Raw genomic sequence first — 26,748 nt, 5'->3', positions numbered from 1 at the left:
GAATACATCAGAGACAGAGCATATGAAAGATGTTCAGCTTTCTCTCCTGCTATGCGTAAAGGTCCAAGACTCGCTGCAGTACAAGAGTGTGCTCAGGACGCAGGGTCTATAGACCTGGATCTTTGTATGTTCTGTCAGCTTCTTTTTAAACCATACTCTCTTTGTAAGTCTGGAAAATGTGGTGGCCGCTTTACCAATATGTTTATTCAGCTCAGTATCTAAAGAGAGAATGTCAGAGATAGTTGAGCCGAGGTACACAAAGTCATGGATGACCTCCAGTTCTTGTGCAGAGATTGTAATACAGGGAAGTGAATCCACGTCCTGACCCATGACTTGTGCTTTTTTCAGGTTGATTGTTAGTTCAAAGTCTTGGCAGGTCTTGCTAAAACAGTCCATAAGTTGTTGAAGGTGTTTGGCAGAGTGAGCAGTAATGGCAGCATCATCAGCAAAGAGGAAATCCCGTAAGCATTACAGCTGGACGTTAAACTTTGCTCTCAATCTAGAGAGATTAAAGAGTTTTCTGTCTGATCTGGTCTGGAGATAAATACTCTCTGTTGCAGTTCCAAAGGCATGTTTCAGCATGCAAAAAAGATCCCGAATAGAATTGATGCGAGGATGCAGCCCTGCTTCACTCTACTTCGAATGTCGAAGGAATCTGATGTTAAGCCATCAAAAACTACAGTGCCCTTCATTTCCTCATGAAAGGACGATGATGTTGAGGAGCTGAGGTGGACATCCAATCTTGGGGAGAATTTTATAAAAGCCATCCCTACTAACCAAGTCAAAAGCCTTCATAAGATCTAGGAAGGTTACGAAAAGTGGCTATCTTTGCTTCCTGCATTTCTCCTGCAACTATCTAAGGGAAAATACCATGTCAGTAATGGACCTGTTGGCTCGTAATCCACACTGTGATTCTGGATAGACTCTCTCTGCAAGCACCTGAAGCCTCTTCAGTACGACACGGGCAAGCAGCTTCCCTATAACTAAGAAGAGAGATGCCACGGTAGTTGTTACAGTCACCCCTGTCGCCTTTGTTTTTATACAGTGTGATGATGTTTGCATCCTTCATGTCCTGCGGTACTTCACCTTCTCTCCAATAAAGACAGAAGATTTCATGTAGTTCAGCGGGAATGCTCTCTTTGCAGCACTTCAGAACTTCAGCAGGGATGTTATCTTTCCCAGGTGCCTTGCCAGAGGCAAGGGAATCCAGGGCTGCATTTAGTTCTTCTAAAGTTGGTTCAAGCTCCTCCAAGACAGGCAGGCACTCAATGTTATTTAATGCTTCTTCAGTTACCACATTTTCTCTGGAATATAACTCGGAGTAGTGTGCCATCTGCTGTGCTCAGTCCTGGATAACCTCACCTTTTGCAGACTTCAGAGGGGCAGATTTCTTCTGTGTTGGACCTAAGGCCATCCTGATGCCATCATACATCCCCTTGATATTGCCTGTGTAAGCTGCTATCTGGATCCGAGAGCAGAGCCAATAATCTTTAGCACATATATGCTATATGATTGTACGCTCTGGGAGTACACTCTGCCGGCAGCCAGCCAACCCACAACCATAGATTGTACTCCCAGAGCAGCAACTGCCAGAAGACTCAGCATCCTATCTCCATGCTTTGGAAGCTGCAGAAAAAGCCATGCAGCGGCAGTGGCAGCGGAGAACTCCTCTCAAAATTGTGGTGCCGACTGGTGACAGAGCTGCAGCAGAGGGAGGAAAGAGCCACATGTTGTTCCAGAGCCGCAGTTTCCTGGCCCCTGGGCTAGGAGACTACCACGAGAGGTCAGGAGGAGGAGACAAGGGGATGGCCAAAGGGCAGCAGGGCCTCTGGTGGCCACGTGCTAAGGCAGGACTTCTCTCACACCCCCTCTCCCTCTCATTATATCCTTCCTTCCTCTCTTCTTTTTCCTTCCCTCTTCATGTTCCTTTCTCTCCTTTGTCTTTCCTCTTTCCCTTTCTCTTTTCCTGTCCCTTCTTGGATGTTCAAATGCAAAAGGGGAAGCATTTCTCAATGCCTCCTTGCCTTGTGATCAAATGCCACTTTTGCTAGTAGTTTTGCTAACATGCTACCAGTTTGTAGATCAGTGCCTGATAGACCTGGGCTAGGCCAAGGCACCACGGGCTGTTCCTTCTGCCCCTTGTGCCAGATCTAAGTACCCCATGGACCAAATCTGGCTCACAGACCTTGAGTTTGCACCCCTGATCTATTTGCGCTAGTCCATTTAAGTCTTAGTATTATATCATATATCTAATAAACAGTAGAACATCTGGCATCTGTTTCCAGATTTGTTTTTCTTCCAGATCAAGGAAAGAATCAGCTGTTTCTAAAAATTTCCTGCATGTAGTCACATGTTGCTTAACTTTGAAGCCAACTTGAAGCTGAGGATGTTAAGCCCTTGCAACTGGGAGCGAGGACAACAGTCGGACACGTGCGCACATTGTGATATTTCGGAGACATCGCACGCTGCCCAAAATGCCCGGGCAACACACTTTGGTGTTTAGCAGGACCACGGAACAGCCGCAAGGACTCCTGACGCAGCGCGAGCACCCGACTAGGTCCACAGGTGCGCCCAGGGCCGAATGGCAGCTGAAGGACTCCTCTCTGTCCAACAAGGCCCTGATCGCTGGGAAAAGGCAGGAATGCCATTTTGAGGTGGGCGGAGCCAGGGAAGGAGGTCGCGGCTGCCATGTTACCTCTTTGCCTTCACTAACCGGCAGCATGGCAGACAGCAGTGTGTCTGATCTCGCTCCAGAGACTGGTAGAAATGCAGCACAGGCCAGTAGCCTGATCACTTTGGGACCAGGCCCCACCCTCCCACACTGGGCAATCAACACCCCAGACTCCCTCGGGGAAAGGATTACGGTAAGAGCTCATCTTCCTCAACCGTGAAAAAGGCTTCCAAATTGACCTCTAAGGTCAAGCATCGGGAGGAGCCAGGGCCATCACATCAGCAGTCAGACAGGGTACCTGCACTCACTGCCCGGTCTAGTCCCTTGCCGCAGCTGCAGCTGGAACTGAGCAGGGGCCTTTTAGTCCCATGTTGCCCAATGACATGTCTGGGCTTTAGAGCAGTGCCATTTCAAGGCCACAGAGCAGGCCTGTGGAAGCCACCTTCACCCTTACTGCTCCTGGACTTCATCCAGAGGGGCAGTTGACCACTTTGCCGATGGCTTTTCCCCTACAATCCATGACAGCTGGCTTCCAGGACATCATAGCCGAGGCCATCAAGCAGAGCACCATGGCAGGGCTCCAGGAGAAGACCCAGAGAACACCGTCAGGGGTCCCCTGATCTACCCCTTGGGCGAGGACAGCTCCAGAGTTGGTCGCCCACTTATCCCCGGCTGAGCTCATCCACAGCCTCACCCACCTCTGAGGGCCCACCAGGACTTGAATAAAATTGTTGCTGCAGTACAGTTTTCCATGGATGCCACGTTGCGTGCCACCCGGTTCGCCTCTAGGGCTATGGCCTCATTGGTGGCCTCGCCAGACTTCTGTGGCTACAGCTGTGGCAATCCGATATGAGACATAAATGGTGCTAGCGTCTAAACCATACCGGGGGGGGGGGCTCTTCAGGGACTCGCTAGCACCATTGTTAATCGAGGGCAAGGATAAGTGTAAGATCCTGCCCTCTATTCCAAAGAAAGGTTTTTCCTGAGCTGCACCCTACCCTAGAAGGCAGCCATTCAGAGAATATGTGGGATCCTTTAGGCACACTGATTACTCACCATCAGGGTTTCACCAGCAGGGTGGATTTGGCCAACGCCTGAGACAGCAGTATTATAGGCGGTAGCAGAGGGGGTCAGTCATAGTGCTCCTTTCGCTGCAGGGGTAACCGATACTACTGCGAACCCTAACCTATCGCAAGATCGGGCCCTCATTGAGGGGCAGCTACGGCAGTTTGCCACTCAGTGGGAGGCCACGACGTCTGATGCATGGGTTAGGGCCATGGTCAGATTCGGTCTGACATTGGAGTTCATCTCCCACCCCCCCTAGGTCCTTCCTCTAGTGTCCCATTTTCAATAATCCTCAGAGACAGTTGGTAATGCATTCAGCCATACAGCACCTCCTGGACATTGAAGCCATCAGGGTTTCTATTCCTTATTATTTGTCATCCCCAAGGCTTCGGGGGGGGGGGGGGGAGAGCCATCCTTGATTTAAAATGGTTGAATAGGTTAATTAGATATAGACGTTTCAAAATGCATTCATTATATACTATTTTGGAAGGGGTGCGCGAGGGAGACTTCCTTACATCGGGCGACCTCAAGAGGCGTACTTATATGTACCCATCCTATAGGAGCACCGCCAGTTTTTCCGTTTTTGTTATAATTCTTGTCATTACCAATATATGGCTTTGCCTTTTGGCCTGTCTTCTGCTCCCCGAGTCTTTACTAAGGTTTTGGCGGCTCTGGCAATCCACTTGCGCACAGTACCAGTCAGGGTACAGCTCTATCTCGATGATATATTGGTACAGTCGACCTCTCAGGACAGGGACAGGGCTGACTTCCACACCACAATATGTGTGCTTCAGTCCCATGGGTTCTCCATTAACGAGGCTAAGAGTCATTTCACACCTACCACCAGGATTCTCCACCTAGGGGCTTGGATTGACTCGAGAGCTGGGCAGGTCTTCCTCTCCGAGGAGCGAGTTTCTAGTCTTAGATAACTGGTGGCTGAGGTGGTGAGGGGCTGTGGGACAAAGCTGGCCACACTCTCTAAACTATTCGGGAAGATAGTCTCTGCCATCAACATCGTGTCCTGGGCTAGACTGCACACAAGAGACCTACAATGGTTCCTACTCTCCTTCCAGAAGAAAAGGAACAGCACCTCTCTGGTGTGAGTAAATCTACCCGGAGAGGTTCAGCAGCCCCATCGTTGGTGGCAGTCTCCCTAGAGAAGAGGTGTCAGGGTGAGGGGAAGGATCACCATCACCACCATAAATGCCAGGTTATACGTTTGGGGAGCCCACATGGGGACACATATGGTGCAGGGTCAGACCCAGGAGGAGGCCAACAGCATTAACTGGCTGGAGCTCAGGGCTATTAGATTGGCTCTACTGAACTTTCAGCAATACATCGCTGGTCAACATGTGCTGGTCCTAACAGATAACATCAAAACCAAGGCCCACGTAAAAAGGCAGGGGGGAACCAGATCTAGGGATCTCATGCTAGAGGCTAGTGTCCTGGGAACATGGGCAGAGCAACCTCCTTTCTATCGTAGCCGAGCACATTTCAGGGGAGGCTAACATTAGAGCAGACTGGATCAGTAGGGCCAAAGTAGACTAGGCCAAATGGCAACTGCACCCTTCTCTTTTCCAGGAGATCATGCAGCGCTTCAGGGTCCCGATCGTGGATCTGTTTGCCACCTCTTCCAACGCTCAGCTCCCCAGGTTCTTCACGAGATTCCACACATTGGGAGCAGAGGGAGTGGATGCCCTTCGCAGCTCCTGGCCCAGAGATCTTCTCTATGCCTTCCCTCCAGTGTCTCTCCTCCCCAGGCTTATCCGCAAGATCATCGATGTCAGAGCAGAGATCATCCTTCTGGCCCCTTACTGGCCAAGGCGGCCATGGTTTGCTACCCTTCAGACATCTGTGGAGAGGCCCTGGAGGATTCCACTGGACAAGATTGCCCTCAGCCAGGGGTCACTGGAACACCTGGAGCCACAATGGCTTCAGCTGACCGCCTGGCGGTTGAGCAGCTTGCTCTAAGGGGAGGCAATTCTCGGCCAGGGTCATTAACACAATACAGGCCTCCAGGAGGCCCTCGATGGTCTGCATTTATAATGCCACCTGGAAAACCTTTTGTAATTGGTGCTTGGGTAAACACGTTATGCCAATCCACCATTCCCCAGGTCCTGGAATTTCTGCAGGATGGGCTTGATAGGGGATTATCACCTAACACCATTAAGAGACAGGTGGTGGATATTGGAACTGCACGCCCTTTCGGTTCAGGAAGACTTGCGCAAATTCCACATGGATAGGGTGGTCTTTAGGCTGGACCCATCATCTGTGCCAAAAGTGGGGTCATGGTTCCATTGAGCCCAGGAGGTGGTGCTCCCTAGCTTCTTCCCCATCCCAACTCACCAGCTGAAAAGACTGACACAAGCTCGACATGCGTTGTGCACTTAAGATATATATCAATTGCACGTCAGATTCAGCAATCAGAGGCGCTCTTTATTTCCTTTCAGCTCTCGTCCTTAGGTAGGAAGGCTTCCGTAACGGTCATTGGTAGATGGGTCAGGCGTTGCATAGCTGCAGCTTATGGGTTCCACGAGGAGGGGGCCCCTGAGGGCACAACAGCCCATTCTATGAGGAGCGCCACCACCACCGCGGTGTGGGCTATGCAGGCTTCTCTGGACGAAATCTGCAGGGTTGCGGTGTGGGCGTCTCCCTCACTGTTCATTAGGAATTATAAGACAGACAGGTTTTAATCAGCCGATGCAGTGTTTGGCTGCAGAGTCTTGCAGGCAGTTCAGGCTGACAGAATAGAACCGGGACAGTCGCCTTCCCACTCTTGAGGACAGCCAAGCTGTCCCATGCATGGATGCTATCTCCACCCTTATTGAGAAAGAGTGTTGGTACCTACCTGATACGCTTCTTCTAAAAAGGTGAAGATAGCATCCAGCCCCATCCTTTAGGGTGACTGTTCTATTCTTGATTCTACAGTTTGAGGATTATTGTTGTTAATTGACTGCACTTTGTATGTTACACTTCACTTAATCTACTAAAGCTGTTATTTGGATATCTGTCTTCCTTTTCTTCGTCAGAAACTGGGTGGTGCCACTCACAAGGGCGGGTTATATAGTACATTAATTAATAATCAGACTCAGTCCATTCAGAGCACGGACAATGTCAACCCATGCATGGATGCTATGTCCACCTTAGAAGAAGCATATTAGGTAGGTACCAACACTCTTTATGTTTAAATACTGTAGAACAAGGAACTAAGATGAAATTTTGTTATCTTTACTGGAAACAGTATTGTTCATATGAAATTCATTGTTCCTTCTATTACTCTACACCAGTGGTTCCCAAAGTGGGCGGTACCGCCCCCTGGGGGGCGGTGGGATGACTTAGGGGGGCGCTAAGAGGCAAGGGGGCACTAAGAGGCAAGTGGGGTCAGCAGGGGGCGCTAAGAGGCAAGGAAGGTGGCAGAGAAGTGCTGGAGGTGTTCTGCTGTACTGTACTCCCGACTTGCCTAGCTTAGCGTGCAGGCATGGAAGGGAATGTGATGGGACCAAAAGCGAGAGTCCTTCCCTGCGTGGCTTGTGTGGAGGCGGTGGCTCAGTCTCTCTGCACCAGGAACTGGTGACGCCACGTCTTTGAAGGCTCGGGTCTCGTCCGCGCCTTTAACAGGTGGAAGGGCTGGGTTCTTCTTCGTCGTGCGAGACTGGTGATTAAAACTACTCCAGCTGCGGGGGGCGGCTATGAACCCCTAAACATAGCGATGGAGTTGTCTTCCCCGCTTCTCGCCGGCTTTGCCCCCTTCCTTCTCTATGGCCCACTGTTATTTAATGAATGGGTGTGTGGGTGAACAGCTTCACAAGAGCCAAAGGTCCTGTCCTACCCAACATGGAGACCCTCGACCGGTCTGTCATGCTGTATAGAAACTGAATTGCTGCCTCCGTAAAAAATAGCAAAGGAAGCTGAAATTTTGGAATGTGATTCTAAGGGGAAGAGCGTCTACTCCGCTTTAGCTATTTTCTTATGTAAATAAGGATTGAACAGTGTACAAAAGAAGTTGTGGGTTGTAATCCTTTCATGCTGGGGCAGGGCGTGGTTTTGCAGCTACTTCATAGATGCACGTTTTTTTCTATAGTATTAGTATTGTTAATAGGATTCTTTTTAAAATTATCTGGATTGATAAACAATGTTAATCTTGCCCACTGCTGGAAATACTCCAGAAAATGTGTTTTAAATTAGTAATAATTTTTATAGCATTAGCTGGCTGGTTGATCTGCTGAACGAGGCATGTTTTGTTCAGAATAGTTTGTGGAATTGAGACAAGTGATTCTCAAGCATTGACACACCTAATAAAAATAGCTTACAGTGCAGTTTAACATCATGTCCTGACTACATCCTTGTGTTTCCCCCCAAAATGAATTGTCATTGCCCTGATCTCATTTCCAGTAATGAGTGAAATATCCGTAATCATTAGTTGTACTAGCTATAAAGTGGCATTTTTCCTCCTTTCCTATTGACTTTGCTTGTCAGAAGGTCACAAAAGTGACCCCGGAACACTGCAACCATCATAAATATGAGTAAGTTACCAAGTGTCTGAATTTTCATCACATGGGCATGGGAATGGTGCAACAGTTATAAGTGTGAAAAACAGTCAGAACTCATTTCTTTCAGTGCCATTGTAACTTCATACTGTCACTAAACTAATAGTTGTAAGATAAGGACCACCTGTATTTCACAAATTTCTAGGGAAGATACAAACTTGCTCTCTTCCTGCCTACATTCCAAACTCTGCTATCTCTTTGCCCTCTGAAAAGCCTTTTTCCTCCTGCTGCAGACTACTGGTAATCCTCAGATTACGACTATAATTGAGCCCAAAATTTCTGTTGCTAAATGAAAAGTTGTTAAGTGAATTTTGGCCTATTTTATTATCTTTCTTGCCACTTGTTAAATGAATCACTGCATTTGTTACTAACGTTGTTAAGTAAATCTGGCTTCTCCATTGACTTTGCCTTGTCAAAAGATTGCAAAAGATGATCATATGACCTCGGGACACTGCAATCATCGTAAATACAGTATTAGTCGGTTGCCAAGCATCCAAATTTTGATCTTACGACCATGGGGATGCTACAATGGTCATAACTGTCAAAAATGGTCATAAGTCACTTTTTCAATAGCTTTTCAATGATGAAGATTTTGATCGTTTGCTGCTTCATACAGAAGTTCGTTGGCTATCAAAAGGCAACTGTGTGAGATGCTTTTACAATCTTTTTGACACTGTTGTGGAGTTTTTTGAAGACAAAAATGCTTTGCTCAGTGGTGAACTCAGAGATCAGATACTACTTTGATAGTTGAAAAATGATATGGATGCTTTTACTATGAAACTAAGCACAGTGTAAGAACGGGACTATGATTAAGTATTACAAAGGTAAAGAAATGACTACTTTTAAAGCTGGCAATGAAAATATTAAAGTAGGGAGTGGCTTCTACCTTTTAGGATTGACTATCAACTAAAAAAACCAATAATGAAGAAATGTGGGTGATCAATGGAAAGGAAAGATAGAATAACTTGATTAGAGTAGCGCAGAGTACATAATTATAAGAGCTAAAGGGTTAGTTTCATTCTGGAAAGGATCTATATAAATGATGGGTGTCAAACTCGATTGAGTCCCGTGGTGCATTGTGACATTTTTTGCCTTTGTGGAGCCGGGGTGGGCATGGCCTGCGTGTGATGCATTCGGCCCAAGGGCAGCCAGTTTGACACCCCTGATATAAATGATCACAATGAGTCAACACAGAATTTATGGTAATAATGAAATTATTTAAACATGGACAGCATTTTCTCTAATCCATAAGAGCAGGTAATCTGACATGTAGGTCTGCCAAAGGAAATACATTGCATCTTATTTTTGAAAACACTGTCCTACGTTTGGGATATAGAAGAGACAAAAGATAGTTAGCAGGTCTCCTCAGAAGCACATAAACCCTATATAGTTTTTTAATTGACCAAATTATTGATTCTCTAATGTAAATTTCTCTTGCTGTTTTCATAGCCATCTGTTTCACTGAAAAAAACTGATAATTTAATCATTATATTTGTTGTCTCTGAAATAACATGGTGCTTCCATGATCTTGTTATGTGTAACAAGGTGTCTAATCTTGGGATCACCAAAACCATTACAGAAAAGGTTCCTTAGTCCAGGCGTGAAATATGAGAAAGAGACTCAAAAATAACTCCATCTTAATTATACTAGATATAAATTAATCTGGCAGTTGCTTTGATAGGCAGCACCAAATGACAGTTTTCTGCTACATTACTCGTAATAGCAATAAATATATTTTCAGAAATTTAAGTTGTTGTTTTCTCAGTTTGTAAGCCTCATAGGTCTTTACACGTGTCTTTGTTATTGCCTTTTGTTTACCTACTTTTCCATTTCACTTCTCCTTTTTCCTTTTCTAATGAATTCTTGTAAGACTTTACCTTCAGTTTACAGAGTTGTTTGTCTGCATATTTGAAATTGTTAGTTTGTTAGCATTCAATTTTGATTCCAAATGTCCTCTATTGCAACCTGCCATTCTTATAATGCATGAACTGTATTCATTAAACAAACATAAGGAGCATGTGCAACCTTGCCTAATATAATGCATACATTTAAAATGATCAAATGGAAAAGGGAGCATGTTATGAAACAAAATTCCAAATCAAATATATTTGTTTCCAATTATATTTTTTTAACTTCATATATGCTAGGAGGAAGTTGAAAATTACTGGAGAGAGGGCAATCAGTACTTCTCTGTGAAAACCCTAAATGGTTGGGGTCAAACTAGATTGCATGTTTATTTTCAAGGTTCACTGCCAAGGTACAAAGCAGAAAGTATCTTCTAGGGATAATATAATTACGAAATTGACTAGCACTACATGGGGAGCACAACTTGAAATCCTGGTACTTCAGCCCTTGCTTTATGTATTTTCTGCAGCAGGATATGCAACACTAATCTAGCAGAACTCCTTTCATGTTCAGCATGTTAACACTGCTCTCAACAAAACGATATGTATTATAACAGAATGTTTAACACCAGCATCTACTGATTAACTTTATCAGTTTTGGGGTGTTGCACCCCCAGACATGGGAAGAGTTGTGGCAGAAATAGAAAAAAAAAAAACAGCAAAGAGATCCCCAGCTTCCTATGTATGGACCTGAGCCCCATCCCACACAACTGAGGACAAAAAATGTTTTTTTCAGATGACAGAATCAATTCCATTAAATCCAGAAACCCATTGAGTAGAATTATGGTGTAATGTGAGCTACAGTGAAAATTGGACCAGCTTTAAACCTATGTCTGAATACCGTCTCACATATGGAAAACTTTGAACAGATTGAGAATGGGGATGTCATGATGTAAGAAGAATTTGGAGACTTGGGGCTATATTGTAGGAGATGGCAACTGCGAATGGGAAAAATTGCAGAATCCTGACTATTGATATGTCACAAACTTGATGGATCATGTACAGTGGACGGTTTGTTCCTGGCCTATGATAAAGTCACTACTATCCAAGCCACTACTTTCTTGTCCTCAAATGCTATATAATGTTACATAAGTGTTTTAAATTTCTTCTGTGTTTTAATTTTAAATTCCTTATAAAGTTGATGAAAGTTTTCTTTATTTAGATTATTATATTAATTTTAAGTACAATGTTTCTCTTTTTAATGTAAGTTGTTTTGGACTCAAAAAATAAAAATAAATAACCTTATATATTCTCAAAAGCTATTTTCACCATTGTTATATGATGTTATTTCTTAAAGTGTATTTATCTGCTTAAGCAAAAAAGATAAAGAAAAATTGGGGCGATTTAGAGCAAAATTGGGAAAATAGAGGTGTTAGGAATCCAATTTATCAATTTATCTTATAGTAAATGGAAGATGTCTAAATCCACCATGGTAGATATTGTATGAGAATCTCTTTAACAAGCTCTCAGAACTCCAATCTTAAAAATTAACTTTGATAGTGACTGAGACTCAAAACTGAGAAATTACTGTTTGCAAATATTTATATATTAGAAAACCAAGGTTGGAACTTTGCTTCTGTTAATATAAACTTGTGGATTTCCCAGAAGACAGTTGAGGTTGCTATAATCTATAATTACAGAATCTAGAATTTCAAGAACAGAAAATGGCACAAAGCAGGTGCCAGAATTTCTGCAATATTCCTAAATAGTACCTGTGGACTTCCAAATTGAAATTACTTTTGTAAAAAAAAGAGAATTTTTTTTTACAATTCAGTGATGTTTATCTCTTCTTCACTTGTGGAAATCATTTCCAGTACATCCATTCAATAGAAAGGGGCATTTAAACCTTCATTTCTGCTTGCTGAAGTTTATGAAAATTGAAACATGTCATGTATGTTCCAACTAGGAACTAATCAGTGTCCATTGATGGAGAAGAAGGACTAAAGCAGATTTGCAGCGTTGCGTGCAAGCCCCCTCTTTTGTAATGTACATAGTGATATTGCATGCATGTACAAAGGTGCAGAATTTGTGGTGTGATTCTGTTTCCATCTTTTGACAAAAAGAGCAAGATCCTGCTGGTGCTCTTGATACTTATTTAGTTTGTCCTATTTAGACAGATTTATTGCTCAGAGGTTAAGCCACATGTTGCTGAGAATGGAGCCAAGAAGACAAAATATTTATATAGGAGGATTTCCTCTGTGGCTTTCTCTGTTTAATATAGCAGATTTGAGGCTATATAATGTAAACCAGATGTCAGCATCACCAGTTTATTTGCTGCCAGGTTTTTTTTTAAGTACTATATATTTTTGTAGCTTCAGTAATTCTTTCACTGCAAGCACCAATATTTTTGGCATATGCTCATATTCATCTCTTCCTTTTTATCTTTCAGATTACAGACTTGTGTGGTGCTAAACATGTCGGTTATTTTGGTCGTACTCAGTTTTATGCTGCTCTGAAGCTTATAGCTGCTGCACAGTCTGGTCTCCCAGTACGAATAGAAAGTATTCAGAATGGTAACTGATTAGACTCAATTGCTTTACTTTGGACAATTTTATTTTTATTTAATAAATAAAATTTAATATTTTATTTAAAATATTTATTAAATGGTCATTATGTTTTGTAAATTTTTTTGCAAGACATCATGGAAGAAAATGTAAATGATTGTAAGAGGGAAGAGAATAATAAACCAATAATAATAAACCAATAATAAACAACAAAAACAACAGCAAACAGAAAAAAGAAATCCATTTCAGTAAAAGCTGAATAGAGCCTATTGTACTAAAAATTATAATAGAAATTTGATTTTATGAATTCAGGCTCATTAATATCCTGTTATGAAAGCTCAGTATAGTAGAAGTAAGACTGCAGAACTTTAAAAAGCTGTATCATTGATTAAACTATCCCCCAAATATAGATCTATTTCTAAAGCTGTTGCACTTGGCACCCCTAACTGCATTTGAATGCAGTGTAGACTTAACTCCCCTCACCTGCCTATCTTTCCTCATGACTTTCCTTTTGGCCACCCTGCACTCTTTTGCTTCAGTTGACCTTTGCCATCATCTTCTTCCCCTTGCTGACCAAGGAAACCTGGCCTGGGCTTTAGCGAGACAGCTGGTGAAGGGCCAGACTGGGAAATCCTCATCAAGAATAGGAAGAAGAAGTTGGTGAAGATTACTTGGGGTTGGCAGAAACTGCAGAGTGCAAAGGGTTGGGGAGCAGAAGAGTGGCAGAGACGGAGGAGTGCAGGGGCGATTGAAGGGCTGATGGAATGCCTAATGGAAGGGGCAATGAAGGTGGGGTGGCCAAAGGGGCAGAGGTGGAACAGATAGGCAGGGGGAATTGAAGTGGAGGTGAGGGCAGTAGGGCAGGAGATGCATCAGTTCCTCACCTAATGATGGCACAGTATTCTCCTAATAACTGCAACAAGGATTACCAACAATGCAGTCACTAGGCATCTTCACATGATATTTTGCCTAGTGATCACATCACTCACCAACTGAGATTCTAGTACTAATTAGGCAACTAAAGTGAAGACTTCCTGTCAGGAGAACTTAAGACAACTTACATTAAGCTAGATCACCATTGGTCTCCAAAATTTTAAAAGTTCAACTAGTCCTTTTAATTTGGGTCAATGCAAGTAAGAACAATAAGTCCAATAGGCCCAATATGTCTTCATAATCTAGCTTTCTAACCATAGTTTAAATTATATGACCTAATTTTGCATCCTAGTTGAGTTTCTAGTTGTATGCAAGGTTTTATGATATTGCAGAATAAAATTTCCCAAAGTTGCTAAATTATAAAATAGCTATAATAAAAATTGGAATGAAATATGCCCTTTATAATGGTGGAAGATTCATTTGTAAAACAATTGCTATGTGGCTAATTATAATTATTACAATCAAATACTTAACGTCTCATTAACCCTAGCTCCAAACCATTATATCAATGTATTGTTTTATTTAGGTATTATAATTTGCATTAAAATTGCTAATCTAGAATGAATGAGATTGATCTAGTGTGAGGCACTGGATATGTACTTTGACTCCTGTTATATTTTATAGGGTTTGTATCCTTGAAAATGTATTAGTGATTGTAGCCCAAAATAGTTTCCCTCCAAATTGAATGCAACTAATATTTATTATAAATATTTTAGCTTTATAAAGAAATCTGCACCAATGTTAAGTCTGATGCAGCATTAATTATTTCACTAAATTGTTGAAAGTTAGCCAATCTGACATAAAAGGTATTATAAATTAATTACATCATCTTGGTTTTGTCATTTTTGCATTATGTAATATTATGCATGCATAATTGTATCACATTTTTCTAAAGCCCAAATAGAGCAACTACCTATGACCAAGTGAGTTCTTAGTAAAATAAAAACCATTAATATTTCTATAAGTAAATCAGTGACATGCAGTCGGGGGAGGCAGGGCCTCACCACTGTCATCATGAAAAGAAAAAAAAATGTTAAAAGGAAAAAGGCTGAGTAGTTGCTGCCAGAGTCACAGTGGATGACTCTGCTTAGTGCTTAACTGTTTAAAAAAGCCTCTAAAAAAGTGCCCTCTACAGGGGGAGGCGGGAGAACTACGTGCCTCATTTAGTCTGACTTTATGATCACTTGAGCAGAGTTAAGCAAGGGTTAAAAGCCAAAAATTCCTTATGTAGATGAGGCACGTGGTTCTCTTGCCTCCTGTAGAGGGCGTTTTTAGAGGCTTTTTTAAACAGTTAAGCAGAGTCATCCATTGGGGACTCTGGCAGCAGCTAACCCAGCCTGACCTCAGCAGCTCTTGCCTTTTCCTTTTATATTTTTACATTTTCATGATGGCAGGCAAGAGCAGAGTTGGAATCCTCTGTGATTGTAAAACAGCTGGAAAAGGTATGTGGGTCGGAGGTAGGGGGAGGAATTCAAAATTAATGTAATTTGTAAGTAATTGTAAGTAATTTGTGTTTGTGTGTGTGTGTGTGTGTGTGTGTGTGTGCGTGTTTCTTCACTCAGTGGGAAGGAGGTAGGAGAGGCAGGGAGGGCAGCCCACTAGCTTTCTTTCTCTTTGTTGGGGTAGCTCGCCAGCAGAGGTGGGTCTTTTACCCGCCTCTGCTGGCGGGCTGGCGCTTTCTTTTGCCGCAAAAGAAAGAAAGCAGCTTTTGCCCGCCCCTATGTCCGACTCCAACATAGAGGCGGGATGCCTCTATGTCGGACATAGTGGCGGGGCGGGCAAAAGCCGCTTTCTTTCTTTTCAAAGAAAGCCGTTTTTGCCCGCTTCCCACCTCTATGTCGGACATAGTAGCGGGGCTTTCAAGAAAGCAGCTTTTGCCCACCCCACCGCTATGTCCGACATAGAGGCGGGATGTGGGCAAAAGCCACTTTCTTTTAAAAGAAAGAAAAAGCAAGCGGCTTTTAAGAAATCGGCTTTTGCCTCTACATCCCGCCTCTATGACGGACATAGCGGCAGGGCGGGCAAAAGCCATTTTCTTTTAAAAGAAAGCGGCTTTTGCCCGCGTCCCATCTCTATATAGGACTTAGCCGCAAAAGCCGCTTTCTTTTAAAAGAAAGAAAGCAGCTTTTAAGAAAGCGGCTTTTGCCTCTATGTCCCGCGTCTATGTCGGACATAGCGGCGGGGTGGGCAAAAGCCGATTTCTTTCTTTTAAAAGAAGTGGCTTTTGCCCGCATCCTACCTTTATGTCGGACATAGCGGCGGGGCTTTCAAGAAAGCGGCTTTTGCCCGCCCCGCCGCTATGTCCGACATAGAGGCGGGACACCTCTATGTCGGACATAGCGGTGGGGCGGGCAAAAGCCTCTTTCTTTCTTTTTGCCTCACCAGCCATAAACCTCACCGCACGTCACTGAAGTAAATACACCTGGTTCATATAGTGGATGGTATATACAGACATGCATATAATAAATACCTCTTTTTAAGGTAATTTACTGAGTCTATTTTTATGTTTGAATTTCTTGCATTACATAGATGTTGATTGGGTTTGTAATACAATGCCCAATTTTTACAGTATACACACATGTATATTGTGTTGAAATATTTCTCTATGCATAATGCAATACAATAGAAACAGAAATATAGAACTTTAAGAAGCATATTTGTACAGATATGGAAAATCACGTTATGTATTTGCATACTCCTTAACCCAAAATTGCTTTTCACTTTGCCTTAATGTGAAATGCTAAAAATATTTATATTGAAGTAATATTATGGTAGCTTTATGCCCAGTTTTACCACAGCTATAATTATCTGCATTTTTAGAACTTCTTGGTGAATTTAGTGCTTTAATATTGGTGGGCATTCACTTTTTATCTGCACCTACTACATAAAACAACTTGAAAGTTTTCAGGTGGAAAAACATAATCTAAATATTTTGAGTAAGATAAGAATAGATGTCTAAAAAAGGAGATTCCCTTCCCCAAGTTAATTTACTTTCTTGTTTATCAACCCCTCTTCCAAATTAGTTTACTTTTTATTTGCCAGATGCATTCTGCTTTTGTGGTCAAGAAAGCTTATAGATTCTTACAAATAATCAGAGAGTGAAATAATCTGTTAAAGTTCAGGATTTTATACAAATACAAAATACAAAAATGTTCTTTCTCTTTGTATTTTCATACTAATTTGGCCTGTACTAAATTTTAATTTTCCAAGCACCGTAATATAATTAGTTGTCAAAGGGATTCATTTGGTCAATAAATAAGCTAAACAATATGGTATTATATAATCATTTTTCTTTTGTATTTATTTCTGTTGTTTAAGAATTACCTTTACCTCGATTTAGTGCTCTGAAAAGTGATACTGAAATAAGGTACATCAATCTATCAGAAGCACATGGAGCAAAGTTTCAGAGTCCACATACAACCCTTGAGATAAATTGCTTCAGAAAATCAGGTGAAGAAGAAAAACAGGTAAAGTCTCTTTTAAATATATCTTTTATTGTGGGATGAACTACAATATTTAATTTTATGATATCATACTGACAAAAACAGATCTTGATTAGTATTTTAGTTCGTTTTATTGATAAAGTCTCATGACACAGACTGGGAATTACAGCTGATTATTTAGTCATTGAAGATTCTTTCAACAGGGAATACCAGTTGCCTATTGTTAGAGAGTTAAGATTGCTTATCTCTTGTATGATCAACTTGCTGTTCATCTTAAGCAGATGAACTACAGAATTTTCTTTTAGGTACAAAAAAGATTTTTATTAAATATGTGGAAAATCACTTGGAGCCAAATTCAGTAGACCATTTACTTTAAGAGAGCTGCATTTCTCAGTAGTACTGGGAGATAATTGCTATTTTCCTCACCCTCAAAATCTACTATGGTAGACCGAAAGATCTTTCACAAGATGGGGGGGGGGAGCCACAAGAAAGAGAAGAAAGTTTTAATATAAGCAGACTTTTGTTTACATAGTACTTTTTCTAGTTTTGTATGAAACTAATAAAGACTTGATAACAACTATTCAAAGTTCAGTTCAGTTCAGTTGAGTTTATTTATAGGCCGCCCTTTTCCCTGAGGGGACTCAGGGCGGCTAACAACTTGTATGGGAGGGGAAGACATACAATAACATAAAAACACAATATATAATTAAAACCAAGCAACATTCATACAACATTCGGGTGGGGGCGGACTATGGTCTTTACCCCCAGGCCTGGCGGGATAGCCAGATCTTGAGGGCTGTGCGGAAGGTCTGAAGGGTGGTGAGGGTACGAATCTCCACGGGGAGATCGTTCCAAAGGGTCGGAGCTGCTACTGAAAAGGCTCTCCTCCGCGTAGTTGCCAGCCGGCACTGGCTGGCAGATGGCACTCGGAGGAGGCCTAATCTATGCGATCTTATGGGTCGAGAGGAGGTGATTGGCAGGAGGCGGTCTCCCAAGTGTAAATGTTGAAACTTGAAGTTGAAATTTAAATGTTTCAACAACTTTATGTTTACTTTTTGTGAGGTGTCAAGGTGTTAGCTACCTAGCAAAGATTGCTCAGTATTAAATTCCTTTCTATTTTAACTATTCTGCCATTCAATATCATTTTATTTTGTGGTAACCACTGAACATTATTGAACATTATTCCTCTGAAGATTACACTTGCCCCAACCCTACTGACTTTGTATCTTATTTTTATTCGTTATTAGTTGCCCAGAGTCATTTATTTTAAATGGGCAGCTGTATAAATTGAATAAATAAATCATTAAAATGAACTACTTTGCTTCAATTGCCAAGAATCAGGTAGTAAATATTCAAATGTAATATGAATATTCAGAGGAAAAACTGTACAAATTTGTGTCAGGTCAAGCTGAAATTTTGCTGACTCTGTTAATTGACTTCAATTTAATAAATTTAATAATCCAATGTGTTATTACAACATTTCTCTTAAAGGAAGAAGCGAAGTCTCCCCCCATGTCTCCCATTGTTTCCCTTCTTCCTTCTCCCTCAAATTACCAGAAAATTCCTTTGGGATATGGATATAATATATTGAGAAGTGGGCTTGAGCAACAGCATGGAGGTAAGTTAATAATTATCTTTGCTGTAGTTGTAAGTGTCTATGAGCAGCACTACCAAAAGGTATAATCAATAATCAAGAGACTCTTCCTTCAGGATTGAGGAGGAACTATGTAGAGTAGATGAACCCCATGGCATGAGAAAGTGAGCACCTCTACCAGCAGCTGAACAAGTTATTCTAAAGGTTAGTTGTTGTAAGGAGCAATATGGAACCCTACAACCACACTGACTTAGCAAAACTGCCATAACTGAGCAAGGAGGAGTAAATATACATAGGAAGAAATGATTATGGGAGAAGGAGGAACACCATATGCAGCCTAACTCCACCCCTCCATCCCAATTGTTAAGTCTCATTTTATACAACACCCCTGTGAATTATAAGAAACACTTTTGTGCAAAATTTTGAGCTAGCATGCCAGAGGTAACATTTTAAAATATTTGTAACCTGCCCCAATTGCTTGGAATCTTCCTGGGAGGGTCAGGTTCCACGTTAAAAAAATGTGGAGTGCTTAGTTTGTTTAAGAGTTTATCACCTAAAAAATGGAACCAAGCCTTGCTTTTCACCTAATAAATTAGAATATTTCATGCCTAACTTGATCATTTACAATCATATTCTAATAAACATTTTAAAACTAGTGGCAGTAGAATATCAGAGATTTTGGGAATGTTTTGGTCTTCAAACATACACTGTTAATAACACAAATATAATCTCCAATTTATAAAATCCCCTTTACAATCACTCAACGTACTGGTAAATTGTAGTCAGATATCTGCAGAATGTGATCAACACTTCATATTGATATATTTAAATAATATAACATAGAATACAATCTAATACATGTTTTAATATTTGCAAAACAAGTTTCTTACATATCAGTGCCTTGAAGCCATTCTTTCCTTGCGATAAAATAATTCATTGAAGATATTTACTCAAAAATGGTATATGAAAGATACATGGTCTACATCTATATCCACATTTATATATACATTTCTTTCTTTTGCTCTCCATGCACATTGATACATATTGTCAAGGCGGCCACCCTCAGTAACCATCATCAGGTTGGTATGCCGGACAATTGGCCTTGGCGGCAAATCCTCTATCTGCAGCATGCGCAGTAGATGGTGAGAACAACTCCCTTTTAATAGTCACTCCTGCACTGAATACTTCCCCACCCATATACCATGCCCCCCCCTCCCTGTTTCAATGGCGGCCGAAAGCAAGCAGCAAAGCAGAGGCTGACATTCGGCCCTCCATCAGGAAAGGAAGTCATCCCTACAGGAAACGAAACAAACAAACAAACATAGAAAGAACACAAAACAGGAACAAGAAAAGGTGGAAATGTAAAAGTCAAGTCGGGTCACGCCTTATCGAGGTAGGCAGAGTAGAATTTATTCAACAGTCTAGGAGCCCTAATGTGGGACTTATTGACCCATTCAGCTTGGGAGGGGGAAAATGTTTCCAGGAGACTACATATTGAATTCGATTTCTACATTTTCTAGAGTCCAAAATCTCCTTAATTCTCAAAATGTTGCTCTCCTTCAATGAGAAGAGGGGCAGGTGGTGCAAGTAGAGGAACCCGCAAAGAAGAAGTGTGTTCTGGCTTCAAAATGTTTAAGATACTTTGGTAGTTCCAATCGCACAGAAACAGGATTAATGATCTTCACAATAGGAAACGGACCGACGTACTTAGGACCCAGTTTCTTAGACTTTTGGGTGGTTTGGAGAAACTTGGTAGACAAAAACACGCAATCTCCAACTTTGTACTCTCTTTGTTTCGTTCTCTTCTTGTCGGCCTGTTCCTTGTGTGCTCAATGAGCAGCGACCAACGCCTTGTGGGTCAAAGGCCAGATTTGCCGGAGCTGGTCACTCCACTCGGAGAGGGACAAAACTTGTGGTTTTTCTCGGGGCAATTCTGGAATAGGTACAAAATCATGGCCAAACACTATTCTAAAAGGGGTGAAACCGGTGCTGCTGTGCACAGAGTTGTTGTAGGTCACTTCAGCATGTGGTAACAACTCAGCCCAATTATCTTGCTGATAATTAATGAAACACCAGAGGTACTGTTCCAAAACATAATTAGTCAGTTCACAAGCCCTGCTAGTCTGAGGATGGTAGGCGTAGCTTAATCCCTGGGCGGAGCCAATCAACTTCAAAAACTCCTTCCAGAACAAGGAGGTGAATTGGACCCCCCTATCTGAAATTACACATTCTGGTACGCCATGTAGATGGTATACATGTGTAATAAATAATTTAGCCAAGGATTTAGCTGATGGGGTCTTGGAACAAGGAACAAAGTGAACTTGTTTAGAAAACAGGTCCGTAATGACCCAAATGACCCACAATATTTCCTTGACTTTCTGGTAATTCAACAATGAAATCCATTGATATCTCCTTCCATGGAGCTTCAGGACGGGCCACACCTTGGAGCAGGCCCTGGGGTTTTCCTGATGGGCACTTTGCAGCAGCACATATAGAGCAATTGGTGATATAGGATTCAATGTCTTTTTTCAATGAAGGCCACCAAAATTGTCTTTTAATGAGATGTAGAGTCTTCACAAACCCAAAATGGCCTGCCATTCGTGCATCATGGGCCCGCTGTAGAACAAAAATCCTCATCCTAGCAGGAACATACACTTTGGCCCCTATCCAAGCTAGACCATCTTTCATGGTACATTCATTGGAATGTTGTTTAAACCAGTCATCGGACTCAAAGCCTTCCTTTAGTTTGCAGATGAGGTCCGTCGTGACCTCGAAATTAGAGTTGCTTTGGCTTCTGGTAACCATCAAAGCAGCAAGACTCTTTGCCGGGATAACTGGGTGAACTACACTAAGCTTTGAGCTGTTGTATTGTGGGAGTCTGGATAAAGCATCCGCCATAAAGTTCCTTCCCCCCCACCCCCGGGATGTACTTCAGGGCGAAATTGAACCGGTTGAAATGTTGTGCCCACCTCATCTATTTAGCAGATAGTTTTCGAGGGGTTTTCAACGCCTCCAAATTCTTGTGATCAGTCCATACTTCAAAAGGGTGTTTAGCCCCATCCAAGAAATGTCACCAGGTCATCAAAGCCCACCTGACAGCAAAAGCCTCCGTTTTTCATATAGCCCATCGTCTTTCTGTCTCAGTTAGTTTTCGAGAGGTATAAGTGCAAGGCTGCAGGTTTCCATCAGTGTTCGTTTGTAGTAACACTGCTCCCACTGCTATATCACTAGTGTCAGCTTGGACGATAAATGGTGAATCCATGGTCTGGGTGTTTCAAAACTGGTTCAGCAGCAAAGAGTCGCTTCAGTTTTTCGAACACGGCTTGACATTCCACAGTCCAATTTAATGGCTTCCCCTGTTTGGGTTTGGCCTCCCCTTTAGACTTTATTTATTTATTTATTTATTAGACTTATATACCGCTTCATAGGGCGTTCAGCCCTCTCTAAGCGGTTTACAGAGTCAGCATATTGCCCCCACAGTCTGGGTCCTCATTTCACCCACCTCGGAAGGATGAGTCAACCTTGAGCCGGTGAGATTTGAACTGCCAAACTGCAGATAGCAGTCAGCTGAAGTGGCCTGCAGTACTGCACTCTAACCACTGTGCCACCTCGGCTCTTATGAGGTTCATAATGGATAGGGCAATGCTGGCGAATGAGGGAATAAATTGACGATAAAAATTCGCAAATCCCAAAAAACTTTGTAATTGTTTGCGGGTGCGGGGGGGGGGGCGCCCATTCAGTGACAGCTTGGACCTTTGCTGGGTCTATCTCGATGCCATCATGGGAGATGCGATACCCAAGGTAATCAATTTTTCCCTAATGAAATTCACATTTAGACAGTTTGGCATATAGTTCTGCTGCTCGGAGTTTCTTGAGCACTGAACGCACCAATTTCACATGTTCTTCACATGTTTCCGTGTAAATAAGGATGTCATCAAGATAGACCATCACGCCCCTGTACAGGTGCTCATGCAAAACTTCATTTATCAGTTACATGAAAACAGCTGGTGCCCCCTGTAGCCAAAAGGGAGTACTCGGAATTGAAAACAACCAAGTGGGCAGTTGAAAGCAGTTTTCCATTCATCTTCCTCTCTAATTCTGACTCTGTAATAGGCTTCTCTTAGGTCCAATTTCGTGAAAATCTTTCCTTTACCCAATTGGGCCAACATATCCTTCATTTTCAGATTTTGTATACACACAGCATTCAGGTTCTTGTAATTAACACAGAGACAAAAGGAGCCATCCTTTTCTCTGAACAATATTGGAGCAGCCACTTGGGGCCTAGCAGGTTCAGAGGGTAATTCAAAAAATGCTGAAGCAGGAGGCAGAACTGTTGCTGCTAGCGCCAAATTGACCACGCCGGCCTTGGTATGCCAACCTAGTGACTCTGTCAATCTCCACCCCATGGCACATCCCACGGTCTCTCCTGTCTTTACACCAAGGGTCAGTTTGTCATCCTGACCCCCAGTGGCTGCTATTGAGTGGCAAGCCTTAACAGCCAATAACATCTCCCTCAACATCATTGCTACCATTCAGGCATCACACAGAAGCTCTACTAACCACATTTATGACGCCACGTGGTGTACTTTTGCTCTGTGGTATTTCAACCAGACTGTTGACCCACCTAGGGCATCCATCCCACAGATATTTGACTTCCTGCAGAGGGGGCTTGATCAGGGACTTACTCCTAACACTCTACGCCAACAGGTGGCCGCTCTGGCCTCTGTTCTGGACGGCCTGGCATCCGAACATCTACCTTCTCACCCCTTGATCCAGAGATTTCTCCGTGGAGCATCCAACCTGCGTCCCCCTGCCATACATAGATATCCGACTTGGGACTTACCTCGTGTCCTAGAGGTTTTGACTTCCGCGCCCTTTGAACCTATGAGATCCACTTCTTTGAAACTGTTGTCCTTCAAAAGGCTGTTTTTGGTGGCTGTAACCTCAGATAGATGTATTTTTGATTTGGCTGCTCTTTCAGTCAGGCATGACTTGTGCATGTTCCATCCAGACCTAGTTGTCTTAAGACTGGTCCCGACATTCATACCAAAGGTCAATAGCTGTTTCCACTGAGGTCAGGAGTTGACCGTACCTGATTTCTGTCCATCTCCCCGTCACGAGAGGGAGCGCAAGTGGCACACTCTTGACGTACGTCATGCCCTCAAGATCTACATCAACCGCACCGCCTCGTTCCGCCACTCGGAAGCGCTCTTCATCTCCTTTCACCAGGCCTCCTTGGGTACCAAGGCTTCATCGTGTACTCTGGGGCACTGGATAAGACCCTATATTAAACTGTCTTATGAACTTCAATCCATACAGGTTAGTTAGTTAGTTAGTTTCCTTTATTTGTATGCCGCCCTTTTCCCTGGGGGGACTCAGGGCGGCTCACAATTCAAAAAGGGGGGGGGGAAGACAAACAGTAGACAATACAACATGTTAAAAAAAGAGCACAACAGTCACACAGTTCGGGTGGGGCTACAATCTTAACCCCAGGCCAGCCGGGACAGCCAGATCTTTAAAGCGGCGCGGAAGGACTGGAGGGTGGTGAGGGTCCAAATCTCCACGGGGAGTTCGTTCCAAAGGGTCGGAGCAGCCACCGAGAAGGCTCTCCTCCGGGTAGTTGCCAGTCTGCACTGGCTGGAAGATGGAATTCGGAGGAGGCCTAACTGATGCGATCGTATCGGTCTAGTGGAGGTAATTGGCAGTAGGTGGTCTCTCAAGTACCCAGGCCCACTACCATGAAGGGCTTTATAGGTGATAAGTAGCACCTTGAAGCGCACCCGGAGATCAACAGGTAGCCAGTGCAGCTCGCGGAGGATAGGTGTTACGTGGGTGAAGCGAGGTGCACCCACAATCGCTCGCGCGGCCGCATTCTGGACTAGCTGAAGTCGCCGAATGCTTTTCAAGGGCAGCCCCATGTAGAGCACATTGCAGTATTCCAGCCTAGAGGTCACAAGGGCACGAGTGACTGTTGTGAGGGCCTCCCGGTTCAGGTAGGGACGCAACTGGTGTACCAGGCGAACCTGGGCAAATGCCCCCCTGGTCACAGCTGACAAATGATGTTCGAAGGTCAGCTGTGGGTCCAGGAGGACTCCCAAGTTGCGAACCCTGTCTGAGGGGCGTATAATTTGACCCCCCAGCCTGAGAGATGGAGCACTTGGCCAATTCGTGGGAGGGAAACACAACAGCCACTTGGTCTTTTCTGGATTGAGCACAAGCTTGTTGACCCCCATCCAGTCTTTAACAGCCTCCAGACCTTGGCTCATCACATCCATCGCTTCGTTGAGTTGGCACGGGGCGGACAGATACAACTGAGTATCATCCACATATTGATGGTATTTTATCCCGTGCCGTCGAATGATCTCACCCAGCGGTTTCATGTAGATGTTGAAAAGAAGGGGGGACAGGACCGAACCCTGCGGCACCCCATACATTAGGGGCCTAGGGGTCGATCTCTGCTCCCCCAACTAACACCAACTGCGACCTGTCCGAGAGGTAAGAGGAGAACCACTGTAAAACAGCGCCTCCCACCCCCACCTCCCGCAGTCGTCGCAGAAGGATACCATGGTCGATGGTATCGAAAGCCGCCGAGAGGTCAAGGAGCACCAGGATGGAGGCATGGCCTCCATCCTTGGCTCTCCAAAGATCATCGGTCAACGCGACCAAAGCGGTTTCTGTGCTGCAGCCAGGTCTGAAGCCGGACTGGAATGGATCGAGATAACTGGCTTCCTCCAAGGACCGCTGGAGCTGAAAGGCCACCACCTTCTCAACAACCTTCCCCACAAAGGGGAGGTTGGAGACTGGACGATAGTTATTTAAAACAGCTGGATCCAAGGATGGTTTCTTCAGGAGGGGTCTCACCACCACCGCCTTTAAAGCAGGGGGAAAGACCCCCTCCCGTAGAGAGGCGGTAACAACCGCCTGGATCCAGCCTCGTGTCACCTCACTGCTTTTTACAACCAGCCAGGAGGGGCACGGGTCCAGCACACATGTGGAGGCACCTACAGCTCTCATCGCCTTGTCCACATCCTCAGGGGTAACAGCTTGAAACTCAATCCAGCGATGGCTTACCAGATCATCCCTTAGTGCCTCGGCTGGTTCTGCAGGATTGGAGTCCAGGTCCGCCCAGAACCGAGCAACCTTGTCTGCGAGGAATTGGACGTAGTCCTCAGCCCTGCCCTGCAGCGGATCGCCCGTATCCCTCCTATTTAGGCGCGACTCAGCAGATGCAACCAGAGAGGCAATATGTGTTCTTTTAGCCATCCTAATTGCCCGAACGTAATCTCTGGTGTAGGTTGTCAAAAATGCTCGGTTCAATTCGGATTTACTGGACCTCCATAAGTGCTCTAGGCGTCTCCTTTGGCGCTTCATCTCCCGGAGTTCCTCAGTAAACCAATGAACCCTCCGGGATCCACTGCCTCGGAGTGGCCGTAGAGGCGCAATCCGGTTGAGAGACTTCGTCGCTGCCAAATTCCAGGCAGCAACCAGAGTCTCCGCCGGACTGCGGGCGAGAGTATCAGGAATAACCCCAAGCTCCGTCTGGAACCCCAAAGGGTCCATAAGTCGCCTGGGGCGGAACCACCTGGTCGGTTCCTCCTCCCTACAGTGGGGGTTTGGTCTCCGAAAGTCAAGCCTCAATAGGTAGTGGTCTGACCATGACAGGGGCAAGATCTCGCTACCCCTCAGACCAAGATCACAATTCCACTGCTCCGAGAGGTTCCTGCAAACATTACAGCTCACTCTACACACAGCGCTGCGACATCTGCGGCTTGGTCCACTCAAGCCACCTTGGAAGAAGTTTGCTGGGCGGCCACCTGGTCGTCTCCCACAGTCTTCATACATCATTACAAGTTGGACAAGTATTCATCGGCTGACGTGGCCTTTGGGGGCAGGGTGCTGAAACAAGTGCTTGTGCCCTAACGGACCTTTTTTTACAATTTTCTACCCTAGTGGACAGCCCAGTCTTTGATATGTCCCAGTCTGGCTGCTGTCTCTACAATAACAGGAAAATGGACGTTGGTCCTTACCTGATAGGCTCATTTTCTGGTAGAGACAGCAGCCAGCCCCGCCCTGGTATGGGTCACGCG

The 26,748-nt window shown here is 43.9% G+C and overlaps 1 protein-coding gene across 1 annotated transcript in view; it reads left to right on the top strand.

The window, feature by feature from the left end:
* Positions 1–26,748, top strand: part of REPS2 (RALBP1 associated Eps domain containing 2) — a 109,885-nt gene that overhangs the window by 9,333 nt on the left and 73,804 nt on the right. Inside the window, exons 2-4 of the mRNA XM_032226664.1 lie at positions 12,577–12,700; positions 16,943–17,091; positions 18,559–18,685. Of these exons, the coding sequence (XP_032082555.1) occupies positions 12,577–12,700; positions 16,943–17,091; positions 18,559–18,685 (400 nt within the window). The remainder of the gene's footprint in view (positions 1–12,576; positions 12,701–16,942; positions 17,092–18,558; positions 18,686–26,748) is intronic.

This window comes from Thamnophis elegans, chromosome 11 (assembly GCF_009769535.1).
Source record: "Thamnophis elegans isolate rThaEle1 chromosome 11, rThaEle1.pri, whole genome shotgun sequence".
In the NCBI taxonomy this organism is placed as follows: domain Eukaryota; kingdom Metazoa; phylum Chordata; class Lepidosauria; order Squamata; family Colubridae; genus Thamnophis; species Thamnophis elegans.
The sequence above is the reverse complement of the archived record's forward strand: the minus strand, read 5'-3'. Positions and strand labels throughout refer to the sequence as shown.